The 20480-nt window shown below is 45.6% G+C and overlaps 1 protein-coding gene across 2 annotated transcripts in view; it reads right to left on the reverse strand.

The window, feature by feature from the left end:
* The window catches only part of EXOC6B (exocyst complex component 6B), a 1605823-nt gene that overhangs the window by 844133 nt on the left and 741210 nt on the right, over positions 1-20480 (reverse strand). For both annotated transcript variants that reach the window (XM_085642756.1, XM_085642755.1), the window contains exons 17-18: positions 16154-16288; positions 15786-15965 (exon numbers count right to left, since the gene is read on the reverse strand). In XM_085642756.1, coding sequence (XP_085498882.1) covers positions 15786-15965; positions 16154-16288 — 315 coding nt within the window. The remainder of the gene's footprint in view (positions 1-15785; positions 15966-16153; positions 16289-20480) is intronic.

Here is a 20480-nt window from a genome sequence, read left to right on the forward strand (position 1 = left end):
AGTCGTCGTTGCTACAAGGTGGAAAAGTCATAGGATGTGTAAGCGCACGTATAGAGGAACTATCCTGCTGCTCACATGATCCACCAATAGTAGGGTTTGATTTCTTAACTATTAGTTTAAATTAGTTAGTAATTCCATAGCTTAGAGTTTAAGATCAGATGTGCTATGGAGAGGTGAGCTGCTGTGTGGACCATACACTGGATAACTAAATCCATGGAAACCGACAACGTGCCACTGACCAAGATCTCTGAAAATCATGGTTTTCCACAGAGAGATCTAATCACCTGATGGCAGTGTAAATTCAAAGAGCCCTAGTCAGACTTGCACTCATAGCACAAAGTGTGCGTTCTGGGTGATTTTAAAAAATGACTCCAAGATAACAGTAAAGTAAGGAGTCGATTGCTGGATAGGGGAAAGCGGTTGTACATGCTTGATAATTGTTTTCCTCCAACTTAATATCTGTACATATGCCAAGTTAAATTGGCACATACCTTGAACAATAATAAAGCACTAAACTAGCTGCTGCGCAAATATGCCTTGAAGGAATAGTTCAGATTGCTATATTGTCAAACATCTGTGTACAGCAGTGATATGTGAGGACATCGGCATAAGGCGTTCACTGCTTTTTCAGGACCAACTCCATGGTGTCCCCTTCCTGTATTAGTTTCTTGTGTTGAAAACTATCAGAGGAAAGTTCACCAAATTAGGAGGAATTGTAGTTGCATTCTACTACAATTAATTATCTGGACAGACAAATCTTGAGTTTGGGAACGGATCAGCAAGCCATCCAGACAGGGGCAGGTCTGTGCCACCTGATAACAGGTACCAGACTTGGTCTTTCAAAACAAAAGCAAGACTTTAATCCAATCCGCCCCACACATACACTCAGAAACCTGAAGAATCTCTAAAAGACCACCCAAAAATTATATGGAGGTTATCTCCCTTTGAATCGAGGCTTATACTTCTGTCATTTTCAATACATAGATTAAAACATACTGGATTAGATCTGGCAAACGTTTTGAGCCCCCTACTGTATTTGGAACTTTTAAAAAGCAAGACCAGAATCGTCAGTCCATGATTCTCGTTTAGAAATATAGGAATTTCATTAAATCATAAAAACTTCTTAACTTCCTGATGGTGTTTCAGAGAGCGCTTTGATTTCAAATTAAAATTTCATTACTTTATGAAACCAAACCAGATGCTACAATTTAATGTCAAAAGAAAACAAGCATTTGCAATGCAATAGGTCGCGCATTTACGCAAGTTTGAGCTATTGGCATTGTAAATGACAATGCCTTTTAATTATGTTTTGGTTTTTAAAAAATAAATAAAAGGCATTGTTATTTACAATCCTAATAGCTTAAACGCTCACAAATGACTGATTAATTGCATTGCAAATGTTTGTGTTATTAAAGCCGCCTTTCTTTTTAAAACCGAACGCCCAATTTATTGTAAAGTGAAAGCAGGAGAAGCTGATAGTTTGAAACGAAAATTATAATTCTCAGGGGAAACGGGAAACATTTTAGGATAGCAGATCAGGAAACATGTTTCATGTTTAAAACTAGAAAACTGCAAGATTTGTCTTGTGCCCGACACACCGTGAAACCTGGAGTTGTGGCACTGGGAAATAAAGGGGGACATCTGGGCACTGTATGCCATCAAAGGCTCAGTTTCTACACTCCCCATTTTTTTGGCCACTCTGGCGTTGGGCCACCCTTTAGGCCTCATCAACGGTAAGCATTTCAACAAAACATTAATGAGTACAGCGCAAAAACAACGACTCCGTGGTTGCCGGACCTGGCCAGACTGAAGGTGTAGATAGAAGTGACTATCTGCCTCAAGCACACATCATGTGTTGTGCCTACACCTCTACGGCTCACAGCTTCAGCCGCTCTGCAGCGGTAAACACAGAAAAGGGACAAACAAGTCGGCAGAAAAAGTGAGAATCTGAAATCGCTTCTCAAACATTTCGACCATCTTTAAGTGTATAGACTTTATTTCAATTTAAAGTCTACTGGGAACATAAACTATGAAAAATTATTTGGAAACATTACATACGTGCGTGATTTTACATGGCAAAATGCAATGGCAATATACAAATTTAAGCAACACCGAGGTAAATACCAGCTACAAAAAATTCATTAAGCTGGAGGAGAAGCGCGTTCGCTGTGATTTCATGTAAATAAAAAACAAAACACATGTCCCTTCCCGCGAGTGGTGCGTGCGGCTTCATTGTGAATAGGTGCGGTCGCTATAGTTAAGGAGGACCGCGCTGTTTTTAAAATAAATACTTCACTAAAAGCATGCAGCATGCTGCGATGTCGTGGAACATCATTAACAAGCATTGGCATAGCCAATAGGTCTCGCTTTTGGGACCTTATAAGTATTTAGTTATGCAGCACAATATCCTTGGTGCAACAACATCAACTGTTGCATGGCTAAACACTTATAAGGTCCCAAAGGCGAGACCTATTGGCTATGCCAATGCTTGTTAAAAAATATTTTATGAACCTTCATAACGCGCTCAAGGCCCCCAAGAGCGACAACAAGGGGAGTGGCAGAATACAAATATACCAAATAATGATGTTTATCCTATTTTCATGAGGAGAGTGGAAGGAAAATTAAAAGTGCAGCATGTCCATACAAAATATTCTAAACGTACAGATAGCATTTATCAAACAAGCGCGTGCCCTGGGGTCTGCTACGGAAGGGTTTGCATGTAAACGTGGAAGATGGGCGCATGTTTAGCAACAAAACTAGTACAACTTTACGACATGTGAAGTGGCAGCGTTGTCAACCCCTACAGTAACTCTGGGACTACACTTTCCAGGCAAGGTGTACTGGAAAGAACTGCACTATACAACTTGGCAGGTCTGAAAAATAACATAAAAATAAACCCAGTAAGTTTGGAATTTAAAGTTTACCCACTCAGATCGGATGACTGCCGCCATGTTGAGAGCGCCAGGCTGTGGCTCACCTGCACCAGAGACACCGGGGCCATGGTGTCTGTCTTCCATGTTGGTGCCTGGGATGCCGTGAAGGTACCACGCTGGGGCAAGCACAACGGAGTGAGACTGAAACCACAACCGCCACAAACAAAACCTGTGCACTCTGCCACAAAACTAAAAGAGTGTGTGAACACAAAGTGAACAAGCATTGTCTGCGCGGCCGTAAAATTAACGGCAGCACAGCCGTGAAAGTGATCGCGATCGTGGTGAAAGCGAAAGTGATCGCGAGGACGCGCTCTGTGGTAAGCATGCGAGTGGTGCGCACACAGCAGTGATCATGCTGGAAGGGAGGCAGATGGCGGCTGCGCGCGTGCACGCTCGCGTGAACGCAAGCGCTAGGCCACCAAAAGCCTGTGGCAGCACTTTGAAAACCCACACACTAAATTTCTCGCAGAGCAGCGCATGCACTGGCTCAGCGAGACCTAAAAACCAGCTGAAGCAGCGCATGTCGTGCCTCCGCTAGAAGAAACTAATTAAAGAAAATTGTGCTTACAGACTATATAACATGTACTGAGTAACAACCTTAGTAAAATGTCCAGTCGCAATGGGAGGTTACAAATGGAGACAAGGCGGTACTAAGGAGGGACTAAAAAGAGTATTTACGAATTAGAAGCCAGCATTTACGAAGGGCAATGACAACAGGCAATGAAAAATATGGGCGGAGAGTGGGCGAGGTTTCAAATGCATTCTCCAATACAGCATGCCTCGCAGAGGAGCGCAAGCGCGCGGATTCTAGGCTCAACCGAAAAAGGCATCACACACATCCTCTTCACATATCTACACAATCATGACAAGCATTTCAGAGATGTCTGTGCTCCTATACACATATTCAGAGTACTTGAATATATTGTCAAGGGAGACCGGACACAGCAACAGCCCCCCTCTGTGTGCTCCTCTGATGTTCAAGCATCTCATCTGAAATCACTCTAGGGTCTGGGGCTTTGAGGGAATACAAAACTAGAATAGGGAAGACGCTGGATATAAAGGTATGGATACCTGGTCAGCATTTGAAGAAGGCCAAGGACAGTGAGGGAGGATTGCAAGATGGAGATGATCCCAGATAGTTATCCACAGATGCACCTGGGATATGGACATCATGTCCAAATTGGGGCAAGGAACCATTCTGTCCACTCCAATAAACAGGATTAGGTTCTCTAGCTTCGGTGGGAATAGTAACATGTGGGCCCCAAGGTACAGTAGGAGAAAAGAGTAATGCTCTGAAAATGGAATAGGGGGTAAATCGACCTTTTGCCTATTAACAATCAAAGAATGGAAAGAGCAGACTTAAGTAATCCAGGATCAGGAACTAGGGGCATCTCAATCACAGTACCCCAGCCTAAGGAAAGACTTATCTTAAAGCCCTCCCGAAGTCAAAAGTGGGGAGTGCAGGAAGATGTACTTATGGTTTCAAAAATAGCCCCACCCCACACGTCTCGCCACCAAATTGCAACACTTCACAGCCCCTAGCACGGATAAAGAACCCTGACACTGTTGTGTTGATCCTCATTTTGCAGGCTATGCAATCCCTACTGCTTCCAACAGTCCAGAGATTACCTACCTCATTGCATCCTTTCACACCCATGACAGGGAAGACTGCAGCTCCTGTCTACAAACCTCACTCTCCCAGGACTCTCTTTAATTGTAGTGCGATTCTGCAGCACTTCCAGCAGTCAAGGGTCTCTGGGAGTTCCGCGTACTCTAAATTGCCACATTTTCCATGGGCATCAGGAAGGTGCCACAATTGGTGTGCAATGGAGCCTCCGCTCTCCCACACACCAGTGAATTGTTCTGAATCTTAAGTGGGGACTATGACAAACGAGAAATCTTAAATGTTGCCCGATTATGCTAGAAAATTCTGAACGCAAACCGTGATCACAGAAATTCTGAGTCCTACTGTTGACAAAATCATGGATAGCCACAAACGCATTTAAGGACAATACCAATAGCAAGTCAAAGTAGCATCCTGATCTTCTCACTGGCAAGAGTGGGGCATTTTACAAATTGACATCAAACCAGTAATTTAGAAAGATAAACAGGGAAGCAGTTACCAAATCCTAGCCAATGTTCATTTAATCTATTTGCTCAAACAAAGTCGGATATCTTGACATTTGTATAGTGCACTATTCAGCTGTCAAACTACTGACGCAGGAAAATAAATCGCTGTTAAAAGCTACAGTTTTACATAAAACCAGTCCTCTACGTAGCGCACCAGAACAAAGCCTAGTAAACATTCTCATACTGCTGGAGACGTGGGGCTCCCCTCTCCCCACACTCTCCCCTGGGGCTGGTTGACTTGTCTAATTTCCAATAATGTGCAGCGATTACTTGTTTGGCAAACTCATTTAGTCCAATTAAGAGAATGTTTGCAACTCTGGATAAAAACTCCTGATAAGGTCCAGCTTGGCCTGTGCTAGCGGCGTTCAATTACACATGAACTCCTCACCCCACAGCATGTGTAGAAGATATGCTGGTGCATTCTTGCAGACCTCAGAGATGGTCTTATTGCGAAATAACAGACACACAGACCGGCTGCCCAACCTCCTAAACCTAATGCTGGGGGCCTGCTCATCTTTGGATACCCAGATGTCGAACAGACTCAAATTATTTTTAACATTATAAATGTTTAACTGCACGACAGCAGGGGGCTAGGACTGAAGATGGACATGAAACACTCTTAAACTATAATGCAACCATCAGTGGACTTCAAAAGCCTCCCCCGTGGATCTGTCCGAGGCACCACAGTGTAGTAAATATTGTGCACGCAAACCTATTCAAAAGAGAGCAGTGATGGTCTTGCATGAAAAAGAATACGCATTACTAAAACAATATGTAGATAATTTTCTTTCGTCTCTTATTCGGAAATCAACTATCTACCATGCAAGATTTCAATGGAAACAAGTCAATTCAACATGTTCCTCTTTCCACTGTTGTCTCAGGTTCACACATATCCTGTTCCTGTAGGACCCCAACAGGACCATATATTTGGGGCTCGTTGATGAAAGCAGGCCCCGTGCTATGAATGGCGTCCGACTCCATTCCTGCATCCAGAAGCAAATCTCAGCCATTCGAGAGATGCCCGTTTGAAACAAAAAGCCTGAGCTTTTGGCAAGCACTGTCCATGGAGGAAGTTAATATTCAGTCCCATCATTGGGACTGAGCAAAAGAATAATGAACCTTCATATGGTACACATTAATAATCCAAATAGATGTTAGTTAAGGAGTTACGAGTTTTGGACCGTTAATAAGAATTATTGGCAGTAGACCCAAGGTAGAACAAAGATAAAGCAAAAGTAGGTGGAGAGTGGTGATCTGTGAAATTCAGTTTGAGACTCTCGGGACACTTACGAGAGGGTTTTTAGGTGAATGCTGAAAGTGCAGGGGGATGCACAGAAAGGAGAGGCCTCCAGTTGAGACAGACGAGTAAACAGAATGAGAAAGATCAAAATTTAGCGCAAGGGGCTTGGGCACAGCATGAGAGTGGTGACTGGTAGATCGCACGGATTATGTTGGAAGGCAACTGATGGGGAATGAGTCTAGGTGTGGAAATCACAATCCATAACAAGCTTTTAAGATTTTTGGTAGAGTTGGGTTTGTATTGAGCTCTACTGTATGCAGAGAACAAACTAACCTTGAGTTGGTATGTGAAGGTAGGATCCTTTCGTGGAAGAGAGGCAAATGTGATGAGTTTTCTGAGAAGAGAAAACTCTTATCTGCGGAGAATGATGAGCAGGTGATATTTCCCAAAACAAGTTAGTTACTGAGTGTTTGAGTGGTGGCGAGTGGAATGTGGGAGCAGGTATACTCACGTCTAACACAAGCAGTGCATGAAGTTGACTGGTCACCACTGCTCCACAGTTTACTGTCAGTAACTCAGGGCTTCTTTCTTACCAGCATATCACCTTCCAAAAACAAGGAAGGTACTTTCTATAATCATTTGGGATGGGTAAATGTATTATCCCATCCATGACCGCATCAGTGAATGGAACACACTTTGTTGTACTGAACCAAATGCATCAACCAGAAAAAAATGAATGCCCTAAAATAAATAATCTCATCCAATCAGTTAATACAGTGATTGTGGACACTAAATCCAGATCAGCCAAGGGAGTCAACCAAATCAATGAATTAATTGACTCCCCACCACCCCAGAAGTGACCAGAGAGGAGCCGCATGTAAGACCATCCCTGAGCGCTGACATCACTTTCTGTCCCTTTCCATTTCCTCAGATGTAGAACGTGAACAGTTGTTTAATAATGACTCGGAAGCTATTCAGACATCCAAAAAAAGGCCACGCTACAGAACGGGGAGGTGGGAGGGTTGGCAGGAATCTCCAGAATCATCCCCTTAGAATTGAAACCACAGCAGAACCTACCCAGCTGGAGGGTCTGTGAAATGGATGATCAGGGCTAGAATCAATAAGGAAAAGGGGCCTCTGCTCATAGGTACACGATCGATAGAGGCCCTGAGTTAAGAGTTTGATTGCAAGAGGACTGTTGCTGCTTTTGGAATTTCGTAGTATGACAGTCAGTCAGTTTGAGATTTGGAATTGGCACCGATGCAACAGGGACTGCTGCTGATCTTGGGCTGGAGTGGAAGTCGATATCAGAGTTGGTATGGGCTCGGGCACTGGGTATGGACCCGCTGGTGGTATCCCAAATGTGGGCCCCTGGCATTTCGTAGCACACTAAAGTGGACTCAATATTTGCAGCGTAGCCTCCTAAAAGGCCTCCAGCTGCTGCTGGGTCGGACGATGACCTGAGACATTTTGGGTGCCTCGTAATCAAATGAGAATTTGGTTTTCTGGCCAAAGATCTCAAAGGGGTGCAACTAACATCGTGACACTGCTATGCATTCTGATACTGATAAATATATGATCTTTATTTATAAAGCGTGAAAATACCTGAGGATGTTCTGAGGTGAGAAGGAAGAGACATCTCTAAAAAAAATGGAACAGCTTAATGGGTGAATTAACAAGTCTTAAGCAATTTACAGAACTTGAATAAGTTGGATTGATAACATAACACAATAGGAAGACAGCTCTCAGTGGAGGCAGTGATGGTAGAAAAAGCACAACTACCAATACAACATTATTTCAATTGGCGAATGGACATCAAAAAAGAATCCGTGAACCTGAGAGTACGACTGGTTTGAAAGAATGAAGAAAGAAAAAAAAGATTTTTGGAGTGAGGGGACACCGGGGAAAAGTGGCTTATGACAGAGGCATAATGCTTTGAAAGTGGTGCACTTAATTCTTTTGCTTACACTTGGACTTAGCGGGGGACTTCCAGTGCTAAGTTGATGGCCACAAGAACAGCCTCGAGATCGGGACCAGAGTTGAGTCTGTGACTCGGATTAGGAGTGGGCCTGAAGCTAAGGGCGTGCCTTCTGTTCAGTGATGTACTACCGGTCTCAGATCGCTTTCAGGGGCATGAGGGCGCTCTTATTGCACGACTGAGTCATAGGCAGATCCCAGACTTCAAAACCTGTGTACAGGTCTGTGGCCAACATCTGCTTCCTGCAGTCGCAGCATGGCTTGAAACCTGTTGATTTTGGTGGGGACATCGACCCTTATCACACTGGTGAAATCATTTAGAACTTCCCAAACAAAATTGGATGGAGATCTGGATCAGTATCGGAAGACACAGAAAGAAAATAACTAACGTCTGCGCAAAGGGGATGTGCTTGTATGCTGCCCAGGCCTTTTCTGTCACTTCTGGGTAAATACCATAGACTACTCCCCAGGCTCCAGACTAGACCTGGACAAGTTTTTTCCCAGCAGTGCTCCTGCGTGCTGCAGTATTCTAAGATGAGGAATCTGCAATTAAAAAGCATCCATCAGAATGCACTCCTTTAGGCTTTGGCTTACACTTGGAGGAAACGTTGGACTTCTTAGACATTCGCAAACAATTCATTAATTCTCCTAGGAAATTGGAGCTCTTAAAGCTTTCCAGAAATATTCACGTGCACAAGTACTTACACATTCATACATGTACCAGGTGTACATTACACATACAATAATAAGCACAAGTGCATTTGGTAACTTTGTATTCTTCCATTGAGAAAATAATGCCCCTAGGGTGATAGAATATCCACTAACACCACCTCCGAATTGCTCATGCCCAGTTTTACACCAACAGTTGTAAGTTTACATAGGTGAGTATTAATTCACATTTTGTGAATCACAAACCAGAGTTTGGATTTGTAAATGAGGTCAACTGAGCACCTTTGTGAACTGGGCACAAAGTACAGACACTCTCTGATTAGCATAATTCAAGATTAAGGTATCAATGGTATAAATACTAATATAGTGCCAGTTAACATAGTTCGTCAAAGATGTTTCCATAAACTATTATTATGCAAGAATACTTAATATGTAAGGAATATGCTACTTACCAGTATGCATCTGTTCTTGGCATGTAGAGCTGCAGAGTTGTACACTTAGCATAGATCGCCATCTGGTGTTGGGCCCGGATGTTTGCAGTTTGTTTTTGTTCTTTGGACAGTCTTTGGAAGTCACGAGTTCGGTGACTCCTCCTTCGGTCCGTACTGCGCATGGGCTTCGGCTCCATCCTCAGATTGTTTTTCGCCAACAGGGAAATGATGGAGCGTAGTAATAACAGTGAGAAACCCATGTGTGTTGTATCTAAATAAGATGGACTGGAACGGATACAGGTAGCCGGGGAGGCGGGTGGGCGTGTACAACTCTGCAGCTCTACATGCCAAGAACAGATGCATACTGGTAAGTAGCATATTCCGTTCGAGGCATATGAGCTGCAGATTGTACACTTAGCATAGATTATATAGCAGTACCCAACCCTAGCGGCGACCACCGGTATCCGTTGCAGTGGTTTGAAAAAGTGTCTTTAGTACAGCCTGGCCCACCCTAGCTTGCTGCTTGGAATGCACATCTACACAGTAATGTTTTGTGAAGGTGTGCGGTGTTGACCATGTGGCTGCTTTGCAGATGTCATCTAAGGGTATGTTCCCTAGAAAAGCCATAGAAGCCCCTAACTTTCTTGTAGAGTGGGCTTTAGGTGGAACAGATAATGTTCTTTTTGCCTTTTGATAGCAAATTTGTATGCATTTTACAATCCACCTAGCTATCCCTGATTTAGAGATGGGGTTGCCTTTATGTGGTGGAGAGAAGGAGAAGAACAATTGTTTAGTCTTCCTGAAAGGTTGCGTTCTTTGTATGTAATACAGCAAAGCCCTCTTAACATCAAGTGTGTGTAAAGCCCTTTCTGCAACAGATTGAGGTTGCGAGAAGAAGACAGGTAATTCCACCGATTGATTGAGATGGAAGGGGGAAATGACCTTGGGCAGAAACTTCGGATTTGTACGAAGTATGACCTTGCTGCGATGTATTTGTAGGAAGGGTTCCTGTATAGTGAACGCTTGTATTTCACCAACCCTTCTAAGGGAAGTGATAGCTACGAGGAAAGCTGTTTTACAGGTGAGAAACTGTAGCTCACATTTATGCATTGGTTCGAAGGGCGGACCCATTAGCCGTGTAAGAACTACATTTAGATTCCATACAGGGGAAGGTGGTGCCCTGGGAGGAATTACTCGTTTAAGGCCTTCCATAAAGGCTTTAATAGCGGGCACTCTGAACAGTGATAAATGCTGTCTGTTTTGTAGATAAGCAGCGATCGCTGATAGGTGTAGGCGTATGGATGAATATGCCAGGTTACACCTGTGAAGATGGAGCAGATAGCATATGATGTGCTGTATGGATACATCTAAAGGGTTGATTGTATTGTTACGGCAGTAAATTACAAATCTTTTCCACTTTGCGGCATAGCATGCTCTAGTGGTAGGACGTCTGGCTTCCATGATGATGTTCATGCAATCAGGGGGAAGGTTAAGGTATCCAAATTCTAAGGTTTCAGGAGCCAGATCGCAAGGTTGAGCTGAGCTGGGTCCGGGTGCCTGATTTCTCCATGGTTCTGAGTTAGGAGGCATGGGGATAGGTGCAGTTTTTGATGTGGTACCACTGATAGTTGTAGTAGTGTGGTGTACCACGGCTGCCTGGCCCAGGTCGGAGCTACTAGAATGAGTGTGAGGGAGTGTGGTTGTAGCTTCCTTACCACTAATGGAATTAGTGGGAGAGGTGGAAAGGCGTATGCAAATCTGCCTGACCAGTTCATCCATATCGCATTGCCCTTGGACAATGGGTGTGGGTATCTGGCGGCGAAGCTTGGGCATTTTTTGTTTTCGTGGGTGGCGAAGAGGTCTATGTGAGGATGCCCCCACTGTTGGAAGAATGGGTGAAGAACTTGTGGATGCAGTTCCCATTCGTATAGTTGTTGCGTTTGTCTGCTGAGCAGATCTGCCATGGTGTTTTGTACGCCTGGAACGTGCTGTGCCAGGAGAAAGATGTTTTGGGGAATTGCCCATCTCCATATGCTCTGGGCTAAGTGGGAGAGCTGGGGAGAGTGTGTCCCCCCCTGTTTTTGGATATAATACATTGCAGTCATGTTGTCTGTGCGAATGAGGACTGCTTTGCCCGAAATCTGTTTTTGGAAAGATTTTAGGGCTAGAAAGATCGCCAAGAGCTCCAGATGGTTGATGTGGAGCGATTTTTGCTGTGGCGTCCATAGACCTTGCATTGTGAGGTGTAGGAGGTGCGCTCCCCAGCCGGAGAGCGATGCGTCCGCTGTTAGAATCACCTGAGGAACCGGGTCCAGGAACGGCCGCCCTTTGGAAAGGTTTGTGGTGTTCCACCACTGCAGAGAGTGATGGGTGCGGCCGTCCACCAACACCAGATCCGTCAGTTGACCCTGGGCCTGGTTCCACTGTTGTGCTAGGCACTCTTGAAGTGGACGCATGTGGAGTCTTGCATGGGGCACTATGAAAATGCAAGACGCCATCATTCCTATGAGTTTCATAAACACTCTTGCTGGAAGAGAGTGTTGAGGAAGGAATGTTTTGCGTAAGGCTTGAATTCTTGTGATTCTGGCTGAGTTTGGATAGGCAATACCCTTGGAGGTGTCTATGGTGGCCCCGAGATATTGCTTTGTGTGAGATGGTATGAGGTGGGACTTTTGGTAGTTCACCGTGAACCCTAGCTGGTGGAGCAGTTGGATGGTGCTGTTTGTATGTTGCACACATTGGTCGTAGGACGCGGCTTTTATCAGCCAGTCGTCTAAGTAAGGGAAGACGTGAATATGTTGACATCTGAGGTGTGCTGCTACTACCACTAGGCATTTAGTAAACACCCGTGGTGCAGTGGTGACCCCGAAGGGGAGAACCGTGAATTGGTAATGCTGCCCGTCCACCACGAACCTGAGGTACTTCCTGTGAGAGGGGTGTATTGGAATGTGAAAGTATGCGTCTTTCAGGTCCAAGGTAGTGAGAAAGTCTCCCTGACAGAGGAGCGGGAGGACTTGTTGTAGGGTGACCATGTGGAAATGGTCTGAATGTATGTAGGCATTTAGAGGCCGGAGGTCCAGAATGGGCCTCAGGGTCCCGTCTTTCTTTGGTATTAAGAAATATAGGGAGTAGACCCCTAGATTTTGCTGATTGACGGGGACCTGCTCTATAGCGTGTTTTTGGAGGAGGGAGAGTACCTCCTGTTTGAGCAGTGTGGAATGTTCTTGAGACATTGGACGCTGCCTTGGTGGGATATTGGGTGGGGTAGATGTTAGCTCGAGACAGTACCCTGACCGAATGATTTGGGTCACCCATTTGTCTGATGTTATGGACTCCCATGCGTGGATAAAGTTTTGTAGTCTGCCCCCGACCGGAGTGGGATGGTCTGGGGGGAGCGGAGGGGAGTCATTGTGCGGGCGGGGTGGCAGAACGGGTGGTGTTAGTTTTGCCCCTGCCCTTATTGTTGTTGCCTCTGTAACCACCCCTTTGGTTGCCCTTTGAAAAGGTATTTTGAGGAGGGGACTTGTAGGAGGTAGAGGCGCTATCGGTGGAGAAGCCTCTGCCTGTGCCACGAAAGGATGAGCGTCGAAAGGAACGTTTAGAGGCCTGTGTTTGAAGTGCCCCCATAGACTTTGCTGTGTCTGTGTCCTTTTTCATCTTTTCCAACGCTTCGTCCACCTTTGGCCCAAAGAGAGTTTGTTGGTCAAAAGGGTGATTGAGTATGGACGCCTGGACTTCAGGCTTGAACCCTGAGATCCTGAGCCAGGCATGGCGACGAAGCAGGACACTGGTATTTATGGCTCTAGAAGCAGTGTCGGCTGCATCGAGGGCACACTTAATGGAGGTGTTTGTAATTAGTTTACCCTCCTGTATCAGGTCATGAGCCTTGCGCTTGTGTTTTTCGGGGAGGTGTTGCATAAGAGCCTCAAGTTCGTCGTAGTGTGCTCTGTCATAGCGCGCAAGTAGTGCTTGTGTGTTTGCAATGCGCCACATGTTTGCAGCTTGGGAGGCGGTGCGTTTGCCAGACGCGTCTAAAAGTTTCGATTCCTTGTCTGGCGGTGGGGCTTCTCCTGAGGACTGGGAGTTAGCCCGCTTTCTAGCTGTGGAGACAACTAGGGAATCTAAGAGAGCAGGGCCCTTAATGTATGCAGGGTCTGTGGGTGCCGCCTTGTACTTTTTCTCTATTCTAGGGTTCAGTACCCTGGCCCTGACAGGGTCTCTGAACACCTCTGCAGCATGCTTGGTGACACCTTTAAGCATGGGCAAAATAGACGTGGATTTGTCCTGAATCTCAAATGTGTCCAGTAGGAAGTCGTCTTCCACTGGTTCGCTGAGCATGTCCACCCCATGGTAGTGTGCTGCTCTCTGCACTAAGTGATGAAACCCTAAGGAGTCCTCTGGAGGAGACGGCCTGGATGGGTATAGGTCGTCCTGAGGCATATCAGGTATGTCAGGTTTGTGGTAGTCTTCCCAGGGGTCTGGGGTCCCCGGTGGAGTGGGGTCCATTGGGGCGTCCGCCGGGTCATAATCCGGGTCCCCGTCATCCGGATCTGGGGACGGGGTCGGGGAGTGATGAGGTAAAGGTGGCGGAGACCTGGGAGGGGGAGGGGGTGGAGGAGGTGGAGGAGGCAGAGGAGGAGGCAGTGGGGAGGGCACTCTGAGGGGAGAAGTAGCAGAGTCCTTCCGTTTGGGTGGTGGAGGAGGAGCCGGAGTGTCAAGGCGTCTTTTCTTGATAATTAAAGTCAATAGCCCAGTCTTTGGATCTTTAGATAGAGTCTTTTGCAAAGGGTCTGGTGTAAACCGAGCCAGTGGCGCCGAATCGTCCGCTGGCGCCGATGATTTCGGAGCCGAGGGCTTCGATGGTTTCTGTGCGCCATGCTTTTTTGGGGCCTCCGGTTTTTTCGGCGTCGAAGGAGTTTTCGGCGCCGGAGCCGACAGATTTGTGTGTGTTTGGTCGGCACCGAGAGTCCAGGCTTCGGCACCGGTGGCTTCGGAGTCGAGCTGGGTATGACTTTCTTCGGTGCCGGATGGTGTTTTTCGGCACCAGGCGTCGGCTGGCTCGAGCCCGAGCTGCCGTGAGACTTTGGAGGCTTCGACACCGGGCCCGAAGGTGGGGTGATAGAAGCTGTATGCTTGGTTTTACCCAGGCCTGCAGGCGAGGGTGTAACCTGAGTCTCTTTGGTTTTGGGCACGGGGGTGGGAGGGGGTACAGTACTCACGACCCGCTGCGCCGGTGTGATGTCCTCCACGTCGGAGTCGTCGGCCTCGGAAGCGCCGACGACGTCGTCCTCCTGCTCGGTGTGTAGTTGCCCCGAAGCTTCGGCGCCGTCTCCGAAGATGACCGGTGGAGCTGCGGATGATGAGTGCGCCATGGTGCGTCGAGCTCTTCGATCCCGGATGGTCTTTTTTGAACGAAAAGACTTACAGGCGGGGCAGTCTCTGGCCTCGTGTTCTGGAGAGAGGCAAAGGTTACACACCTGATGGAGGTCGGTGTGGGGAAATTTAGACCCACATTTTGGGCACTTTTTGAACGGAGTCCTTTCCATCGGCCGGGACCGGAGTCGAGGAGGGCCCGAAGGCCGGTGCCGATGTACGGAATGGAGAAAAGTGCCGCTTCGAGAGATGAAGATATGATGAAGAAACTCTAAGAACGAGGATTTTCCGTCGAGGCTGGAACCGTAGAAGTTCGAAGCCGGAGCACGAAGTATCACATCCGAGCCCGATGGCGGAAAAAAACAATCTGAGGATGGAGCCGAAGCCCATGCGCAGTACGGACCGAAGGAGGAGTCACCGAACTCGTGACTTCCAAAGACTGTCCAAAGAACAAAAACAAACTGCAAACATCCGGGCCCAACACCAGATGGCGATCTATGCTAAGTGTACAATCTGCAGCTCATATGCCTCGAACAAATAATTTAGCGAAGTAGTATAGGACATCTTTTTCTTAGAGGTCACACCAAATTCTGCTTAATGTAATTCCCCCCATCCAAGGAGCTGATAAAAGGTATTTTATTGAGCCTCCCAAGTCAGGAAACTGCGCCCAACATTTCCCTCACAGCTTTGTGCAGAGAACAGTTTCATTGCAGAACAGCTACTCATTGGAGATGCAATGTTGTTCGACTTCCCAATGTCTTTTTAAGTAAGGCAACTCCTAAACTGTTTATGGAAGGATTAGTATCCTCACCATCGTCAAAACACACAAGTGGATTATAACCTGTCACTTGGAATTCTAAAAACTGTACGTAAAATGCAACTTTATCTTCTTATAACCTATGTTGTTCTATTGTACAAAAAGCATAATTAAACATGTAATAGCAAACACAAGGGGGCAGGGATAAGAAGAAATAGAAAAGCAGAGGTTTCCATGTCTGGTCTACAGTACGATAAGAAAGAGCTGCTACTTACTGGAAGGTGTGTAAAAACAGCAAATGTGCTGTTGAGAAAGGCAATAAGATCCGTCAGATAATCACTAGCTCGGCCCTTAGATTCCAATGCCATCCAGTCATAGTCCACCAGTTGCAGGAACTGGTCAATTTTCTGGTTTAGGTTGGTGTAAATCTCTTCCTCTGCGGCATGGCGTGCATCCTAAGAACAAAACAAGATGCCAATTGTAAATGGAAGCAGGTCTAGGGAAGCCGAAGAAATAGGAATGCACAGGGAAAGTGAATGTGAACCCATAAGAAATGTACACTAAGATAAACAAAAAAAGCCATTGTGAAAAGCGGTGTCTATAGAGCGTCGAAGAAGCATAATCTTGAATAGCGGCACCTCACCTTGAAAGTGGTTAATCCGTATAGCCTGGTTGTATGCACCGTCTCTGGAAGAACATTGGTGATGTTAGTGATGAATTCCTCAAGGAACTTGCAGGATATTTCCAAGTGTGTTGTATTAATGATGATCTGCACAAGCTGTAAATTAAACACATTTTTGTATTCAGTTGCTGCATCTCGTCAATAACAAAATTTAGTAGTAAGGTACAAAGCATCAACAGCATACTAATAAACGTCAGGCAACGTTTGAAGGAGCACTCTCCATCTTTCTGGACACAGTTTTCTAGTCAATGAAGAATGCTCAGTAAGGTAAAGGAACAATTCTATTGAGCTGAAAAAGCTATAAAAGACATCTCATCATCCTCCCAATTTGTGGGACATCGGTTGACACTGTAAATTAACAAAAGAAACCCCACTATAGTTGGGATACATGCCTTAGTGAGGTACAATCCTTAAAAGGTTTTAAAGGGTGGGATGCAATAAATTCATCATAGTTCGGGGAGCGTGATGATCGGCATCACGTTAAAAATAACCATGCAGTGACCGTAGTGATTCACTGACGTGTGGCTAGAGACAGAGTTGTACCACATAAAGGATTCAGTATAGCAGTCAAAATGTGTGCCCCAGCCCCTGTGCTGTATCCGAGCTAAAGCAAAATCAGCCAGACGGTTAAGCATGCACTGCAAAGCAAAATTTAAAGCCTATGCAAGGATTATAATTAACATCAAGTCACCAATGGTGTTGGGGCCAGGAGGAAATGCAGCTGGGGTATCTGATGACTTTAGTGTTGCAGAGTATGCCACTTGGGGGATTGTAGCCTTTGGCAAATCACTCCAAGACCAAACAAGCAGTCCTGAGGTGATTAAGTCCGGCCCCAGGGAACCTAATGAAAAACCTTGAATATCTAAAGGAATTTAACTTCTTTGAGGACCTTTATGCAGCAGAGAGCTCAGGAAGGAGAGTCACAACTCTCAGATAAAGTTTGCCTGATCCAGAATTAGAATGCCAGGTACATTTGTTAACCTAAAGTGAGAATAGAACCACATGGATTGTACTCATCCCTCCATCTTTTGTGAATTATACCTCAAGATATCTTCAAGAAAAATTATTCTTTCTGTTCAGTGGGTATGATATTGAATTATCATATAGGTGAAGACCACCTGGTACTTCTAGGAGATGCAACCTTTCAGACAGGTCAATAAAGGAATATTGGCAAGAACTGAAAATTGCTATGTGCATGTAAGAATTATAGAAGAACAATTTTTCTTCAGCAGTACCCCTGCGCATCGGTCAACTCAGCATTCATCGTTGGCATTGATGTTGCGGTATCTAATTAGACGCTGCCCCAGCGGGATGACAGAACACACGGCCTGGGTACGCAGGGTTCCACTTGCCTCCCTATCAGGGACCTGCCTTCTCACAATACCAAATGTTCCCACAAGGCCCCCTGCCAGTTTTTCCACCAGGCAACATCCCCCCTTTTTAGGTCTCGCTGAGTCAGCGTGCATGCGCTGCTCGGAGAGACTTTAGTAAGGGCTTTGAAACATGCTACCGCCGGCTACAGCTTGCAGTGCAGAGGCGCCATATAGCTTGATTACTGCTGCGCGCGCACCACTCGCGCACATGCACTGCAAGCTGTGGCCGGCGGTAGCATTTTAGCTTGCTAATCGCGGCACCGGTGCTTTACTTTTAACATTAAAAGTAAAGCGCCGGTGCCGCGATTACAGCAAAAGTAAAGAAATAGAAACAAACATCTATTTCTTTACTTTTGCTATAATCTTGGCACCCGCGTTTCACTTTTAATGTTAAAAGTTAAGCACCGGTGCCGCGATTAGAAAGAAAACAAGCATTGGCATAGCTAATAGGTCTTGCCTTTGGGACATTAGAAGTGTTAAGCCATGCAACAGTTGCATAACTAAATAGTTATAAGGTCCCAAAAGCGAGACCTATTGGCTATGCCAATGCTTGTTTAGACAGAGGTTGGGGCAGAGGAAGAGGGCGAAAAAGAGAGAACCAACAACAACAAAAAAGAGTACAATGGCAGGAACTACCGCAACACACAGTGGAGACACGGAGTCAAACCAAGAAGAGCAATTGATTGTCAAACTCTCTTCAAGAGTACTCACAGACATAGAAACCAGAGTCCTTAAGAAAGGTCTGGGCTACGTACCAACGCCCAAGATAGACAGGTTCAGAGACAACTGTGAGATTCAGAACTTTTTTCGGAAAATATGCTTCAAGGCATTATTTCATGACAAACCTGTAAATCCAACCAACGACTCAGGCCCCCACAACCCTTCTACCTTCACTCCCAACAGCAGCATGGTACCCAATGTGTTGCTTACTTTCGAATAAGCTGTGCTTAAGGACTTGACCAGGGGTGTCACCTCCACCCCCTTTCACAACCTGACCTCCTTGAAACTGACGCCCGTCAATTCCTTAGCCAATGAACCCCACATCACTATCAAACAAGCTGATATAGGAGGGGCCACAGTGATTATGTCCACCACAGACTAAGACACTGAGTGCTACAGACAATTGGGTGATCATAAATGCTACACAGGGATCACCACCAACCCCACGGCACGACTTACCACAACCATCACAGCAATGGTCTTTTCAGCCGAAACTCAGGGTTGGTTAAGTAAAAAGGAAGCAGACCTTCTTATCAAAAAAAGGACCCCAAGGTGCCTTATTTCTATATCTTACCTAATATACATAAGATCACCATCCCAACCCTGGGCAGATTTATTGTATCTGGGATAGATTCCCTCCTTGAGCCATTATCCAAATTCTGCTATCACTTCCTAATGCCAATGGTCACTAAGACACCCTCGTTTCTGAAAGAGACTTCAGATGTCTTAGGCCTGATTGAAGAGACCCAACATACCAATGGTATCCGTTTGTTGGTCACCCTGGATGTGGAGGCCCTCTATACGAATATCCCCCAGAGAGCCACCTTGAGTGTTATAGAGAATGCCTTCAGTAAAACTAATTGGGATTTTCCAATCCCCAGCCATTTTGTCCTGTAATGTGCCACACTCGCCCTCACTGAGAAGTTGAGTTCAAAAATCAATTATACCATCAAACCCAGGGTACTTCCATGGGTAGTACTTATGCTCCCAGCGTGGCCTGTCTGTATATGGCAGCATTCGAAGAAAGATTGATCTTCGACAACTCTAACCCTTCCGAAACCAACCTACTTCTATGGCAGAGATTCATTGACGATATCCTTATCTTCTGGAAAGGGGAGAGAGCAAACTGTGAGGAATTTTGCAAGTGGATTAACACACGCAACCCCTACCTGAGGTTCACGAGTACTATATCCCAAACAAACATCCCGTTCTTAGACCTGACAATCAGACTTGAAGCAGGCCAACTGAGCACAACCATCTACAGAAAACCAACAGACTGCAACAGTCTTCTCTTGTTTAGTAGCCATCACCCAAGATCACTTAAAGAGAATCTTCTATCTGCCCAATTTCTTAGATTAAGAAGAAATTGCAGTACTTTAGAGGATTATAAAGCTGAAGCAGACCGTCTCACTAACAACTTAAGCAAACGAGAATACCCACATAGGAATATAGCCCTCTCCAACAAAAGAGCTTGGAATAACAACTGTGAGGCTTTACTGGAATTAAGACAGAAAGAAAAAACAGAGACTCTGACCTGTGTGACCACCTATACCCCAGATTCCAACAGAATACGGAATATCATCCAAAAACACTGGGGTATTTTAGGAACAGGCACACTAGATCTGGAAACCCCAAGATTTGCATTTAAACGTACAAAAAATCTGAAAGACATGCTAATCCATACTAGGCCAAAACAGACCGGTTTGAACCAACAACGACAACTGTGGGATCTCCCCGCGGTCAAGGGACACTTCCCTTGGGGTCATGCGCAGTGTGCGCACTGACTGACCTCACCAAAGAAATCCAATCCTCCAATGCATTCAAATGGGAATTACGGACACACACTAACTGCAATACTTTCAACTTCATTTACATGATCACTTGCCAATGCAACCTGAGATACATAGGCAAGACCACCAGGACAGTAAAGCCACGCATCACAGAACACCGGAGTAACATTAGGTGCCACAGATTGAACACGAAAATGTGCACACATTTTTACGAACTACAGCATGCACCAGACACTTCGGTGGGTTATTCAGGAGGCACACCCAAAGATTAATAAAAGGTCATTATTCATGAAAGAACAAAGATGGGTCCACCGCCTCTTGACTGACAGACAGGGGTTGAATGAAGACATTCCATGGAGTGAACTAAACAGATGATACTGATAATAGCTAATGTTGAGCTCACCA

Source organism: Triturus cristatus, chromosome 2_2 (genome assembly GCF_964204655.1).
Source record: "Triturus cristatus chromosome 2_2, aTriCri1.1, whole genome shotgun sequence".
Taxonomy (NCBI): domain Eukaryota; kingdom Metazoa; phylum Chordata; class Amphibia; order Caudata; family Salamandridae; genus Triturus; species Triturus cristatus.